Here is a 15,331-nt window from a genome sequence, read left to right as displayed (position 1 = left end):
TCCTCACTTTAACCTTTGGGGCCGGAATGATTACCCCTGGTTTATAGATTAGGAAACTGAGATCCAGAAAGGTTGCATAATACATAGCAAATGTCAGGGCTGGAAATTGAGCCCTGCTGTCAATGTAGAGTCAGTATACTTTCTTTCTTTTTAAGATTTTATTTATTTATTCATGAGAGACACAGAGAGGGGCAGAGACATAGGCAGAGTGAGAAGCAGGCTCCGTGCAGGGAACCCAACATGGGTCTCGATCCCAGAACCCTGGGATCACACCTGAGCTGAAGACAAACACTCAACCTCTGAGCTACCCAGGCGCCCCTAGTGAGTACTCTTTCCACTGTTTGAAATCAGAGATGTAGTTTGAAGAGAGGGTAGACTGAAACTCTTAAACTTTGAGCTCTGGTAGGAGACTGAGATTGGGCAAAGATGTGGGACCATAAAGAACTCAGAGGGGTGCCACGCCAGCTCAGTCAGAAGAGCATTCGACTCTTGATCTTGGGGTTGTGGGTTTGAGCCCCACGTTGAGTGTAGAGATTGCTTAAAAATAAAACCTTTGGAGTCGGGGGAAGAACTCAGATAGCCGGTGGGAGCATAGGTTGGTATAATCATACTGAAAAGTGACTCAGCGTTTTGGTGCCTACCTTTGGCCCAGGGCATGGTCTGGGGTCCCGGGATCGAGTCCCACATCGGGCTCCCTGCATGGAGCCTGCCTCTCTCTCTGCCTATGTCTCTGCCTCTCTGTGTGTCTCTCATGAATAAATAAATAAAATCTTTTAAAAAAAATGTTTGAAGTTGTCTTTCAAACCTGAACATGTTAACTCAGCAACCTAACAGTTACCCAGCAGTGCAACAGTTCCATCTCTGGAAGATTCTGGACAGACTCTTACACCCGTGTGCTAGGAGGTCTGTGCAAAAATGCTCATAGCATTGTTAAAAAGAGCAAAGTAGAAATAGGGCTGCCTGGGTGGCTCAGTGGTTGAGCGTCTGCCTTTGGCTCAGGGCGTGATCCTGGAATCCTGGGGTCAAGTCCCACATCGTGCTCCCTGCATGGAGCCTGCTTCTCCCTCTGCCTGTGTCTCTGCCTGTCTCTGTGCCTCTCATGAATAAATAAATACAATCTTAAAAAAAAAAAAAAAAGGTAGAAAGAACTCAAATACCCATCAACAGGGTTGTGAGTTAAAAAAATTTGTGGCTTACTATGTAGCAGTGAAAATGAATGAGCAATAGCTTTTTTATTAGTAAAGATAAATATTGGGAATATAATGTTGAGAGCAAGCTGCAAAAGTATACGAATAGCATCATATTTTTATACAAATGAAAAAAATAATACTAAAATATGTAGTGTTTAAGAATACATACGTATGTGCTTAAACTATCAATAAAAGCAAGGGAATTAAAAAAAAGCAAGGGAATTATAATAAACACAAAATTCAGTCTGGTAGTCATACCTGGGGAACAGAGGGGCAGGAACTTTTTTTTTTTTAAGATTTTATTTATTTATTCATAGACACACACACACAGAGACACAGGCAGAGGAAGAAGCAGGCTCCACGCAGGGAGCCCGATGTGGGACTCGATCCCAGGTCCCCAGGATCACACCCCAGGCTGCAGGCGGCACCCAACCTCTGTGCCACCAGGGCTGCCCGGGGCAGGAACATTTAGAAGCAGGAGAAAACATCAACTGTGTCACTGGTGATTTATTTCTGAAGTTGGGGAATGGGTTCCCGGGGGTGCATTTCATTTATTAGACTTCATAACATTTATATACCTATAAACACATATATAAAGTATAGTATGTAGTATGTATTATATATATAAAACACATATTCTTTTGTGTTAGGTATTTCATAATTTTAAAACTAGAAAAAAATGCCATGCCTGGGGACCAGAAGGGAAGCTCGTCCCTGTGGTGGGTTTGGACTCAATTGTGGACATGACGCTCATTCATTGGGATGCTAGAGTGAGTACAGCAATTAAGCGTTAGAAGGAATAGAATTTCTGAGCATGGAGAGGATAGTGAGACCTGGATTTGTCATCTGCCTCAATTTCCTCTTCTCTGACACTGGAGCTGAACTGTTTGCCTCATGGGGCTGCTGTGAGGATTGAGCAAGAGGGTGGGGACAAAGCCCTGAGTACAGCACTGTAATGGTCACCATGAACCAGGCTGTGTGCTCAGCAGATGCACACTTCCCAGGGGGGGCTACAGGGAGGATGAGACAGAGAGGTGACTATGTAGTAACAACAGAACAATCCATAGAAGAGGACTTGAAGAAACATCAATCTTGTTTAGGCTTATCCAAAAAATTCTTGTTATAGTTGATATTAAGGGTTGACAACTGTCACTTTAAATCAGCTCATATTTTTTTCCTTCCTTGCCTTCCTTTTCCTTCCTTCCTTCCTTCCTTCCTTCCTTCCTTCCTTCCTTCTTTCCTTCTTTCCTTCCTTCCTTCCTTCCTTCCTTCCTTCCTTCCTTCCTTCCTTCCAGCACTGGGAAATTTGGAGCTTGTTTTATACCAGGACTTTGTAAGCAGAGTGATCTAACCTTGTATGCATCACGGCCTGGGCTCCGACTGTGGAAGGCAGACATCCATGGGACTGTTCAAGCCACGTTTATCTTAAAAGATGTTTTTGCCGGAGGAATCAAGCCTTTTGAACTGTACCCACGTCTGGAATCCTCCAACAGGGGAAGTTGCAGCTTACCTGAGAAACACCTGGGGCTTGTTTCATGTTTCTTTCAAGAAGGCTGGGTGTTGAGTTGGAATGAATATAGTATTTACCTTCTAGACACCATCAACCAGGTAAGTGATGTAATCACTCCACATCTTTTGGTGTCTTTACAGTGTTTATCTACAGATTGTCTCTCAGAACACCAGAGGAAACAGTATTGATTCTAATGCTTTACTTTTTCCTTTGGGCCAGTCAGGGAAATCAAGTGAGGGTCTGATTATTTTATAGATTTGAAGAAATGTTTGGTTTTGGTAGATCCTTCTTGCTGTTCTGACACTAAGCAGGAGTCTCATCTGCCTGGCACAGCTTCCTCACCTGGAGCTTGAGGGCAGGGTGTGCAGGGTGAGCTAGCCACCAAGCTGCCTTTTAGCCCTGAGCTGGTTTCTCTTCTAAAGGAGCACTTTGAAAGGCATTTTTGTATTCTTCTCCACTTATAGACAGCTTAAATTTTCTTCTTTCTCTGGGTACTCTTTGAATTTGATACGCACTTAGTAGGTAGTGGAGTTGAGATGTTTGGTGCTTGTACATTAGTTCCTTTCTTCTGAGCCCTTACCACCAGCGCTTTCTCCAACAGGTATAATTAATTTCATGAGACAAAGGAGCTGTCCATGTGCAGAGGTTGTGGCTTCCTTCAGGGTGGGCATGGCAACATGATTGGCAGCTTTCAAACCAATGTCATGTTTCTAGCTGTTCATCAGGATTATTTAAAAATTAACAAAATTTAGACCCTTTTTCTCTCTACAGTGAACTGCCTCTTGTTTGCACAGTTGGCTGAAAAGAGAATATTTAAAAATCATTCAGGCTCTGGATGTCTTGTTTTCAGGTGATGTTAAGGGACCCCTCCCTCCGTCCATTCATTCATTCAGAGCCATGAATGGCAGTGCACACTCATCTCTCCCACAGGAGTGCGCACATAGGGGTCCAGACCAGTCAGCACATCACTCCAGCCCAGGTGCGGCATTCCCTGTGGGCATTTGTACAAAGCGCTGTGAGCTGTGACGAGTCCTGGGCAAGTGCCACTGAGGCTGAGCTCTCTAGGGACCATTTCCTGAGGAGGATGGTACCTGAATCGAGTTGGAACTCTTCCAGTGACTGAGTCAGGAAAGGAATTGGAGCAGAGCCATGGCATCACAGAGGACCAAGGCTGCTGCGCTCAGGGCACCTGAAGCACAGAGCAAGGCAGTTGTGTGAAGCTGATGGGCAGGTCCTGCTGAGGAGGATGAGCTCCATATTCTGGGGGTTGGAGGGGCACCAGGTGGGACCTGGTTCCCAGCAACTGAGAGGTGCGGTGAGCTGCTCACCTGCTCAGTTTCATGAATCTACTGGTAAATTTTATGACTCCAGCTCATGCACCTATCAGAAACTCCCTGCCTTTGTGTTGATGAGTTTATTTTTTTAAAGACTTTATTTATTTATTCATGAGAGACACACAGAGGCAAAGACACAGGCAGACTTCTCTAAGACATAGCAGACATAGTCTGCTTCTCTAAGCAGGCTCCCTTTGGAGAGCCCAATGTGGGACTAGATCCCAGGACCCTGGGATCATGACCTGAGCTGAAAGCAGACATTCAGCCACTGAGCTACCCAGTGCCCCTGTGTTGATGACTCTTAAGAAGTTTCAGGAAGTGGGCATAACAAAGCATAGTTTGGATTCTTGCACATGTTTGTATGCTTTCAACTCTTACTATTGCCTGTTTGTGTGATTTTTCTTTTTCTTTTTTTCTTTTTTTGGGCAGGCCACAATTGCTGGTTTGGAAGGATCAGGTGATATCGTGTCTGTTTCCTGCACAGAAAATGAAATATTTTTCTTAAAGGGAGATCGGAACATTATAAGAATTTCAAGCAGACCCGAAGGACTACCATCAATAGGTTTGTATTTGTGATAAGATATACTTGTATATGTAATTGTACTTTATAATTTATAAACCTTACCATTACTTTGCTAGTTAAATGACTGGAGCATTATCTAAACAAGGAAGTATTTGGAGAGTTTCCTTTTTTTTTTTTTTTTTTTTTAAGATTTTTTTGTTTGTTACTATTTTTTGTTTTAGAAAGAGCACATGTGTGAGTAGTGGGAAGGGCAGAGGGAGAGAGAGAGAGAGAGAATCTTAAGCAGGCTCCATGCCCAGCATAGAACCTGATGCAGGGCTCAATCCCACAACCCTGAGATCATGGAGCTGAAACCAGGAGTCGGATGCTTAACCAACTGGGCCACCCAGGCACCCCCCCCCCACTGTAATTCTTATAATATCATTTACAATACTTTTCTTGAAGCTGACGGACTTTAAGGCTCATGTAAGACAGCCTCACATTTGATAGAGTGGTTCCATGGGTCTGGAAGATGGGGCGGCTGGACAAGAAGGGAGAAGAACCCAGCACCCACGTGACTGATCTCTGGTACTCTGAGACCACATGTGGGATTAATACGTCAAAAGATAGAGATTTGCCAAGCTTTTAGAACATTAAAATCTGTTATCTGGGACCTATCTTTTACCTTTAACACAGTTCTTCCTATAGCATTGATTATTCTCAGTGCTTTTGACTTTTAAAAATAATTCATACAAGCCCAGATTCTAGTGAGCAGAGACTTTTAATACATGTTCTCATGCACACATCCACGGTCCTTTGTATACTTGAGGCTCATCATGAACTTGTTCCTGATGATGACAACAGCCATGTGGGCCCCTGCTTCTCCCCTTTTCTGTCCCTCTTCTACTCTCTGTCACTCACTTTGTTCTATATTCCAGAGACTACTAAGCACGACCTTATAAAGTCCTAAATGGAAGGTGCTGGTTCTATAGATGAGACGGGCTTTAGAAGATGTGGTGAGGTACAAAGACATTACCGCTGGGGGCTGCAAGCGGCACACCAGGGACATCTGTGTGGCCCCAGAGCCCCCTCACTTGTGTGGCCTCTGGAGTTCACAGAGCAGTTTCACAGGCATCTTGTTTGATGCTGATGACAAGCCTGTGGGAAACATGAGACAGGTAGCCCCGCCGCTGCCTTTCCCCAGGCCTTGTCCCCTCCCTGCTCACTGCACTCCTCTTGCCACCACGTCTGAGGTGGCATGCAGGGCCCCCCTCCGGCTGCTGCCAGCTCTCTCCAGGCTCCTGCCACCACCTGTCACCCCAGTGCCATAGGTGGGTCTGAGCGCTAGGTTTGTGGTGCTCCCAAACGTGGCTTGCCTTTGTCGGGATGCTGCCCTCTGTTCTCTCCCTGCTCATTATTTAGTACCCAATTCAGGTATTTCTGTATCTCTGATACTTTTCCTGAGTGCTTTAGTTAAGCCAACCTGTCTCCCTGTCTTCACTTGATTTCCCAGGGGCCTCTCCTCCTACCCCATTGTAACTGTGGAGCCATTTACTTACCATGTACCTTACCTCACACAGTAAACTTCTTGGTTGCAAGGATCTCATAACTCAGTGTTGTGGCCCTGCATAACACATGACACATAGAACCCCTGAGTGACAGGTGCCTGGGTGCCTCAGTCAGTTTAAGCATCTGCCATTAGCTCAGATCATGGTTCCAGGGTCTTGGGATCAAGCCCCATATCAGCTCCCTGCTCTGTGGGGACCCTACTTCTCCTTCTGCCATTTCCCCTGCTTGTGATCTCTTGCTCTCAAATAAATAAATAAAATCTTAAAAAAAAAAAACCCTGAATATTTATTAATCTATGGTGTCCCTGTTTCACAGATTAGAAAATCAAGGATGAGGGGTGACAAGTCCCAAATCAACCAACCCTGTCTTCTGATTTCTGCTTCAGCCAATGTTGCTCCTGCCCTGCTACATTGGTCAGAAGTGTGGACTGTTTGCTGTCACCATGGGCTTGGGTTGTCTTGGCCCTGGGGGCATCTCTGCTGTTGCTTCTGCTCTCAACAGCACTAGCTGGTGTCTGAGTCACTGCAGGAAAGGGAGTAGAGGTCCTGGACCCAAGGCCTTCCAGAGCAGAGAGCAAGGCGAGGAAGAGGAGCTCCAGGCTGCAGACTCCTGGGCCCACGAAGCATTACTGAAGCCTTTTGTCTTTGTGTAATGTTAGAATATAAGTGTAGCTGGTAGGAAAGTATCCCAGGTAGTCTCTCATTAGCCAGGTATTTAGGACTTGAAAAGGTGAAAATGTCATAAGGGCTACCTTGGCCCCAAATTTAGTCTGTTACGAGATGGCAGGGAGGGGGGTGGGTCAGGGAGTGAATGACTTCTAAAGTCAGAGGTAAGTCAGGATAACTGTCATTCCAGTGTATAATTTTTGTGGAAAGTGAATAAGCTCTGACTCTTGAGTTTTATGAGCTGGCACCTGCACAGTGTGATTAGGGGCAGTGTGGCTTACAGGGGAGACGTAAGCTCTAGACTGCTGCCGTCCGGTGGGACTTCTCTGCAGGGGTGAAACGGCCTGTATCTGCACTGCCCAGTAGCTGGCCACCACCCTCCTGTGGCTGCGGAGCACTTAAAATGTGGGGAGTGCAGCTGAATTTTAGATTGTATTTGATTTTGAATTTAAATAGCTACGTGGGACAGTGGCTGCTGTATCGGACAGGACAGCTCTAGACCAAGACCTCCCATCAACTCATGTGATCTTTGACAAGGTGCTTCCCTGGCCAGGCTTCACTCAGAGCAGAATCCTGCCCATAAGTCCCCAGTTGTGCGCACCACAGCCTGGAGTCTGCTCCTGGTGGATCCTTGGCAACAGGAGGGTGGCTGAGTGGATCAGAGTGGTCCACAGGCCTGTGTGGAGGGTTGGATGACTGGAACCGTTCTGGCCATGTGACCTTGTGGTGGTGTGTGGAGAAGGACGAGTCCATGAAAGTGAGAAACTTGCTGAAACTCTCAGTCCTGGGGCACCGAGCATGGTGACTTCACCCTCCACTGCCAGATCGTCCCACTGCTCTCTGATCGCACTGAACACTAACTTCATTAACGTGCTTCTCTGTCCTGGGTTTGTTCTAGTGGAACATTCCCTTTCTCTCCTTAAACTTCAAGAAATACAGGTACACATATATTTTTCAAGTGCCTTTTGAGGACTGTTATATTTAAGGCATGGTCTAAGTAGGGGATATCACTAAGCCCTTTTCTTAGAAACAGGTACTTTCTCTCCTTTAGGAATTCTTTGTGAATTGATGTGAGAAATGCTGTATACTTAGTACTCCCCTTCCTACCGAGCCATTTACAGAAAATAGCCATGGCCAGTCATTTTCCTGATTTTGGTGTGTGAGCTTCCTGGATCAAAAAACCATCCATTGGAGTGTTTTGTGTGATTCTTTTAGTTTCGCCAGTCTCCAAATTTAGCAGGCTGGTGTTTACGGTTAGCAAACCTGAGTAAGGGCATGTCGACTTTCCCGGATAAGCAGCAGTAAAACTCCACCCTTCTTTCTCAGTGCGAGATGGTCTGGAGACGCCAGGATGCACAGAGCAGGCCCTTGGACAGCGTGCAGAGAAGCCGTCGGGAGCTCCAGGGTCTGAGACAAGGCTCAGGGGCTCCTCTGTGGCCAGTTCCGTGGCCAGCGAGCCAAGGAGCAGGAGCAGCTCCCTCAACTCCACTGACAGCGGCTCTGGGCTTCAGGCAGCTCTAGAGCTGGGGAGGGGCGGCCAGTCCACCTCACAGAGATTCAGTGTGATTAGCTCAGAAGACTTTGACCAGGAGCTTGTTGTGAAGCCTCTGAAAGTGAAAAAGAGGAGGAAGAAGAAGACAGGTACTTGTGTAGCATGGCACACCCTGACTCCTGCTTCCTTAGGGTTGGTCTTGCATACTCTTTGGGAGGGCGGCTTTCACTGCATGAGCACTTGCCTGTTCAGTGAGAAGCAGAGAAGGCCTTCAGAAAACAAGTGTCTTCTTTCCTCAAAGGACTTTTTGGCTTTGTTTTTTAAAGATTTTATTTATTTATTCATGAGAGACACAGTGAGGCAGAGACACAGGCAGAGGGAGAGGCAGGCTCCCTGCGGGGAGCCTGATGCGGGACTCTATCCTGGGACTCTATCCTGGCACTCTGGGATCATACCTTGAACCAAAGGCAGATGCTCAACTGCTGAGCCACCCAGGTGTCCCTCCTCAAAGGAGTTTTACTGTGAAATATTTCTTACATTGAAAAAGAGTACTGCACACAACTAAGTACTTTTGTGAGGTTTAAATAATATAACCTGTGTGCTTACCACTCTGCTTCATGGGTCTGGGTTTTACATTCTCAATATTTAAATAAAAATTTTGATTTATTCCTGTATAACCATGTATGAGGCCAGAGACTCTGAGCCTGAATGGAAAGTCGTGGAAATTAAAAACTCATGCTGGTGCCTAGATGCATCCATTTTACATTTAGTGTCGGATAGGTTACTGAACGTGGGATTTAACAGAAATGGTTTAACTTTTGACTCCTTGGTTCCTGATAGACCTCTCTAGCTACACATACTTATCAGATTGCTAAGCATTATAATAATTTTAAAGTCTGCAGTCCATCCATTCCTTTGTTTTCTTCTATTAACATTTCTTGAGTGAGACCTCAGAGCCCATCAGTGTGTCTCATCATGATGTTTCTGTCCATTTAAAACACCTTTGCATTGGGATAATTCGTACTTGAGAAATTTATTCTTCACCACTTAAATATCCTTCATTTAAAATATATTTTCTCTTGAGCCAAAATTTTTTTAGTCTTACTATTTATGTAGAGTCACACCTCATTTTAAACATTCTTATTTTAAATTAGAAGGTGGAAGCAGGAGCACCTGCCACAGTTCCCTTGAATCGACCCCCTGCTATGAGTTCCCAGGTGACAGTCCCCAGTCCTTGAACACAGACCTGCTGTCTATGACATCAAGTTTGGGCAGCATCGTGGATCGGTCGAGCACAGAGTCTCCTGACCGGGACAGTAACCTCAGTGGGGAGGTGAATGGTGTCCTGCAGGAAAATCTTGACCCCGAAGCATTCAGTGTCCTGGAGGTACCTGCCCCTGCCCCTGATGTACTGAATGAAGGGAATGGAGATAGACCGGGAATCCTACCATGTAACCGTGCAGGCGAGACAGAGCCACACAGCGGAGTGTGGACTTCGCTCTTGGAGCTACGGGAAGCCATGGAAGGCAGTGATGTTACAGAACTTAGAGAGGAGTCTTGTCCCGCAGACGACGGACCAAGTAGCAGACAGTCACCCTGTCAAGAACAGGACAGCTGTGCTGAGGCCCGGGAAGTGGGGGACATGGAACCTGATGACTCCCAAAGCACTTTCTCCGAAGCCCCCTTCCCGAACTCACCCCCAGTGCCTTCCAGCCTCAGCTGGGCCTCCCATGCCGAGCAGCGGCTGCCGGCAACCAGCACTGACGAAGGCAGTGCCGAGGAGCCCAGCAAGGAGCAGGGCTTCCTCACGCACATGGGGGGCCCTGGCCACCTTGGCTCAACTCCCTGGCATGCTGTCACCGACAGTGACACAGGCCTAAAGGAAGTGATTGCTCCGGAATGTGACTTGGGGACTGTGGGAGGACGGCTGACACCCCCGGTCTCTGCCTTGGCGGTTCACACCCGTGAGCCTCGGCATGAGCAGCCTTCACGGGACCAGGTGTTGACATCCAGTGACGAGGAGGACATCTATGCCCACGGATTGCCTTCCTCTTCCTCGGAGACAAGTGTGACGGAGCTTGGTGGTAGTCGCTCCCTGCAGGACCTGAGCCAGCCTGGCACAGATGACACTGGGCTGCTAAAATCAGATCAGGTAGGTAGGTTTGGGGCGTCCAGTTTCCTGAGGGTTCACCCAACCCATGCCATTAAGGATGGTTATTCTTGGTCATTTTACATTAAAAGATTTTTTAAATGTTTAAATTTCTTTTTTTTTTTAAGATTTTATTTATTTATTCATAAGAGACACAGAGAGAGAGGCAGAGACACAGGCAGAGGGAGAAGCAGGCTCCCTGTAGGAAGCCAGACATGGGACTCGATCCCGGGCCTCCAGGATCACACTCCAGGCTGAAGGCAGCGCTAAACCACTGAGCCACCGGGGCTGCCCTGTGTTTACATTTCTTAGCAGGTTATTATTCAGTGTATTTGGTTTCAAACCAAATTATAACTTTTTCTAAGTTATTGTGAGGTATGGATTATGAGTGTAAACTTACGTGTATTTTGCCAAAATGAATTCTTGAATTCATTTTGGCTGAATTCTCTGCCACTGAATTCTCTCGGTGCTAATGATGCATATCATTTGGGCAGCTTTTGCCATGTGCCAGGCACCATGCTAAGCACTTTGCAAGTTCAACTCATTAGCTTTTCTAAAAACTAAACCATGAAGTGGGTACTGCTGTGGTCCCCGTTTTACAGAGGAGGAAACCAAGATGTGGTTAAATGGCTTGTACAATTCACATAGCAGATGAAGGGCACAGCTGGCCCCAGGGCCCTCTCTCAGCCTCTTTGCTGTCCTGCCTTGACAGTGAAAGGTACTGCTTACTTGTTTTGAGACAAATGCCAAAGGTTATATTTTCTACTCAGTCTTGCCTGTGCTCGTCCTTTCTTGAGTGCCTTTGGCTGCCAGGCTCTGTGTTTGGTGCTGGGTGCTGCAGGGCCTGGATAGCCAGTCAGGATCTCAGAGTCTCAAGGAGGAGTCAGGCATGTATGCCAGTGGCCTCAGTTGAGCAAGACTACCGATGGTGGTGAGCAAAATCCAGGGTTTGGGAAGCCCAGAGAGGGCGCCTGCCCAGGGGTGGCACTAGATAGGCAGACATGCGTTGATGTGTTGTGGGGGCAGGCTATTGGAATTCTAGGCCAGAACTTTAGAAACCCCCCACCCCCAGTGAGATTGAGCCTGGCCCTTGGACTTCTCCCTTCCTCATAGTTCCTCCCTCCTCCCCTTCCAGTGGCTGGAAAGCCAAGAGATTTTGTGGCATTTGTGGAGGGGTGGAGGGAAGGAGGAGAGAGGGGAAGATGAGAAGGGGTGGGGGGAAGACTCATCATGGGGAACAGGGCTGTATTGAGACGGGGCGGGCACCATTCCCTGTGAAGCAGCGAACTTCTGTATTTGGGTGATTGTACAAGTACATTGATTTCTTCTGCAGTTTCAGAAAACTCTTAAACTACATCGACTTCATTCAGATTTGATTTTTTTAAAGAATCGGTGCAACAAAGCATCAGTTTATAAGGTTCAGCCAGGCTGAGTATCTTGGCCAGATTTCCATCGGCTTCATGATGTGCCCTGTGTGCAATGACTGGGAACTTCCCTCTGAGGGTGAAGACGCAGAGATGGCGGTAGTGCCGCTTCTCCTACTGATTCTGTAAGGATCTGATGCACAAATCACTGATCCGTATGCACGCTGTGTAAAGTGCAGTACGCATGTGTAAAGCTAGGTCATTTTAACATAAGCATTGCATCAGGAAGAGTGTTTTGACATGACAGAGCGTTGCCTGGGCATCCTCTGGGGTCCTAGCGGGGCACAACAGCTCCCATTTCAGAACGCTTCCCTTAGAGCATGGTCCAAAGGTAGAAGGTCCCTGCGTGGTTTCTCAGAGATCGTCAGCTCTGTGACGTGAATTCTATCCTGCATACTTTCCTCGTGGATGACAGAACGACAGTGCAGCTGTGTGCTCTGCTACAGGACTCACCAGGCTCTGTCCTTGTTAGTTTGCAGAAAGCTGGATGGGATACTCTGGTCCTGGCTACGGCATACTCAGCTTGGCTGTCTCCGAGAAGTACATTTGGTGCCTGGACTACAAAGGTGGCCTGTTCTGCAGCGCTCTGCCGGGCGCTGGGCTACGCTGGCAGAAGTTTGAGGACGCCGTCCAGCAGGTGGCGGTCTCACCCTCAGGTTGGCCTCCCCAGCTCCCTGCTCCTGCGAGCGTAGCTGGCCTGGCACACAGCAGGCCCTGCCAAAGCTCCATCCATGCGCCATGTGGGCCTATCCCTGCACGTTTGGGGGGTTTTCTCCAAATAATAGGGTTGCTTCCTTTGACATCAGTTAACAAATGTCCAATAAGTGAATGTTTAGTTTGAATCGTTGTTTTCTTATTTATTGCAATGGTAACACAAACATGTTTTTATAACCTATGCAAATAGCTTGAATTTTGAGGGTTTTTTTGTAAAAGCTATATTAACATTATCAGTCCCTTATAAAAATGTGTTCCTATTTCTTTTTTTTACGGGGCGAGGGGAAGAGAGAATCTTCCGCAGGCTCCAGGCCCAGCATGTAGCCTGACACAGGGCTCAATCTTAAAACCACGAGCCAAAATCAAAAGTTGGACACTTAACTGACTGAGCCACCCAGGCACCCCCATGTTCCTGTTTCTTAGAATTGCTTTAAAGCAACTGAACTAATGAAGATGGACCTATGGATACGTTGGATATGTTCAGATTATTTGGTTTCCTTTCTAGAAATTATCTTTAATGAGCAATATGTATGCTTTGGCTGAATAATTTACTCTCTGAGTATAAAAGAAAAATGCATTCGTTCTTGCAAGCCATGGTCAAGCTAATCATTTTTAGTGAGCTGGAACAGACATTTCCTGAACGAGGTTCTACTAGACTTTCAGCCTGTACCTCCGGTCCCTGTCCAGAATAATTTGGCTAGTTCACCCATTGAGGGGTGGGTAGGTAGACTAGAAGTATTTATGTATATTTGCCTCATGGTAACTGTCTGATTGATAGGACACTGGAGTAGAAGTCAGGCAAAGCATACTCTGTGGCCTTAGACTCATCCCCTGTAATTTTACTGTTTCAGATGGATTTCCTTGAACTCTTCCTGGTCTTTGTCACTATTTAAAATACTAGTTTGTTCAAGGTTGTTTTATCTCCTTGCTGGTTTGAAAATATTTTTCTATAGAGAGTGGCTGTGATCATAGTCTGCTTCGTTAGCTGGCGTTATATAATTGTGCGTTTTAATTTTTTCTCTGTCATTTACTTCTGGGTTCATCTCCCCAGCCATTTAGAAACTTTGGTCCTGTCCTGATTCTATTGATTACTTTGTGTTTCCAAAACTTTCCAGCCCTTGTTGATCTAGTCGGAATTCTGTCTCTATCAGATCAGTGTACCTGGCTGAGTTGTCCTGCAGTGCCCACATCATGAGAGGGCACCAGAGCCCCCATGGCATTCAGGGTGTGCTTCAGCCTTCACCATTGGTCTTGCTTTTCTCCTCTTACCCCAGCTCTTCATGTCAGACCCTCTAGTCCAGCCTGGCTGCATTCTTGGTGATTCACTAGTGGTTTCTTACACATGGCCGCCTGGCCTGTGTCACACCCTTCATCTACATAGGACACCTTCCTTCCCTCCCCTTCTTCATCTCTGTTTATCAGAATCCCTTTCTGAGTAAAGAAGGACAGCCCAGATCAAATGCCTCCTTTTCCACGCATCTTATCCCTCACTTGGTCCAGAAGTGACCCCCCTGAATCCCTATAGGACTTTTTAGCTCTTTTTAGCCACCAGTTGTGTGTCTCTCAATGTAATGCGTCGGCACTGCCATTGTCCCTGTAAGGCTCCGTGTACCGTGTCACTAATCTGTTCTCACCTCCAGTCTTCCTAGTGGCCCTGTAAGATACAAATGAGGAAGTAAGGCATGGATGCAGTAGGTGATTTGACACCCAAAGCCACACAGCTGGTGGGTGGTAGCCAGGGGCATAGGGCTTTTTGGCGCTGTAGGCTCTTTCCTCACTTGGGGTAGAAAGCCAGAATGAAAGCTTTTGTGTAAGTAATTCTCAGTATTTGTTGGGAGAGTGAAGAGAAGTTTTACTTCTACAGGAGCCCTTCTGTGGAAGATTGAACAGAAATCTAACCGAGCTTTTGCTTGTGGAAAAGTGACCATCAAGGGGAAGCGGCACTGGTATGAGGCCCTGCCCCAGGCGGTGTTTGTGGCCCTGAGCGACGACACGGCGTGGATCATCAGGACAAACGGAGACCTATACCTGCAGACAGGTAACTCTAGCACTGGTTGGCCTGGGGATAATCGCTTTGTTAGTGATCTGCTTAGAGCCATCACAGTGACTGAGGGGCTGGAAATCAATTTAAATTAAACACTTCCAGAAAGAAAGTATTTGTCATTGGAATATATAAGCAGTTCCTCCTACTGACTCACATTCAGCCCAGAACAAGTTTAGGGCAAGACTTCATAGGATTATTTGGTGAGCTACAGAAACAGATTTTCACTCTCCTTATGGCTAGCCGTTGCCTGTCACTTATGCTGCAGTGTCGGATGTTAGGGGATAAGAATAACAGGGAAATGACATTAGAATGTTTCCCTTTAGGTTATGACTGGATTTTTTTCAGCCAGGTCAAAGTCCTGCTTCTGTATACTTACATATGGATCAGGGAGAAACAACAAGAAATCATTTGACCTAAGGAGCAGCTCAACTCGACCTAATAAACTACCCTGAGGGGAACCTTCCACTGCTGAAGGAGACTCAGTGGGACTTGTTTATTAAAAATAAACTGCAAAAAAATAAAATAAAATAAAATAAACTGTAATGAGAGTGTTTATGTACTCTCAGCAAAATGGGATATGAATTTCCAAAGGCAATGTGATTTATCAGCACCTGGAACGGGTATGGCGGGAGCTCTTTTTCGGTTAAGAGGCCATATTGGATTTACGTAAAGATCAATCTTCTAACCATTTAATATCGCTGATGTGGAGAGAATGTTTTAATCTCTGTTATGAACTGT

At 46.4% G+C, this 15,331-nt stretch overlaps 1 protein-coding gene across 3 annotated transcripts in view; it reads left to right on the top strand.

Moving 5' to 3' along the window:
• Nucleotides 1–15,331, top strand: part of TECPR2 (tectonin beta-propeller repeat containing 2) — a 105,034-nt gene that overhangs the window by 41,065 nt on the left and 48,638 nt on the right. For all 3 annotated transcript variants that reach the window (XM_041758579.1, XM_041758578.1, XM_041758581.1), the window contains exons 6-11: nucleotides 2,486–2,798; nucleotides 4,464–4,596; nucleotides 8,097–8,411; nucleotides 9,417–10,414; nucleotides 12,308–12,491; nucleotides 14,414–14,587. In XM_041758579.1, the coding sequence (XP_041614513.1) occupies nucleotides 2,486–2,798; nucleotides 4,464–4,596; nucleotides 8,097–8,411; nucleotides 9,417–10,414; nucleotides 12,308–12,491; nucleotides 14,414–14,587 (2,117 nt within the window). The remainder of the gene's footprint in view (nucleotides 1–2,485; nucleotides 2,799–4,463; nucleotides 4,597–8,096; nucleotides 8,412–9,416; nucleotides 10,415–12,307; nucleotides 12,492–14,413; nucleotides 14,588–15,331) is intronic.

The sequence above is a fragment of the Vulpes lagopus genome, chromosome 6 (genome assembly GCF_018345385.1).
Source record: "Vulpes lagopus strain Blue_001 chromosome 6, ASM1834538v1, whole genome shotgun sequence".
In the NCBI taxonomy this organism is placed as follows: Eukaryota; Metazoa; Chordata; class Mammalia; order Carnivora; family Canidae; genus Vulpes; species Vulpes lagopus.
The sequence above is the reverse complement of the archived record's forward strand: the minus strand, read 5'-3'. Positions and strand labels throughout refer to the sequence as shown.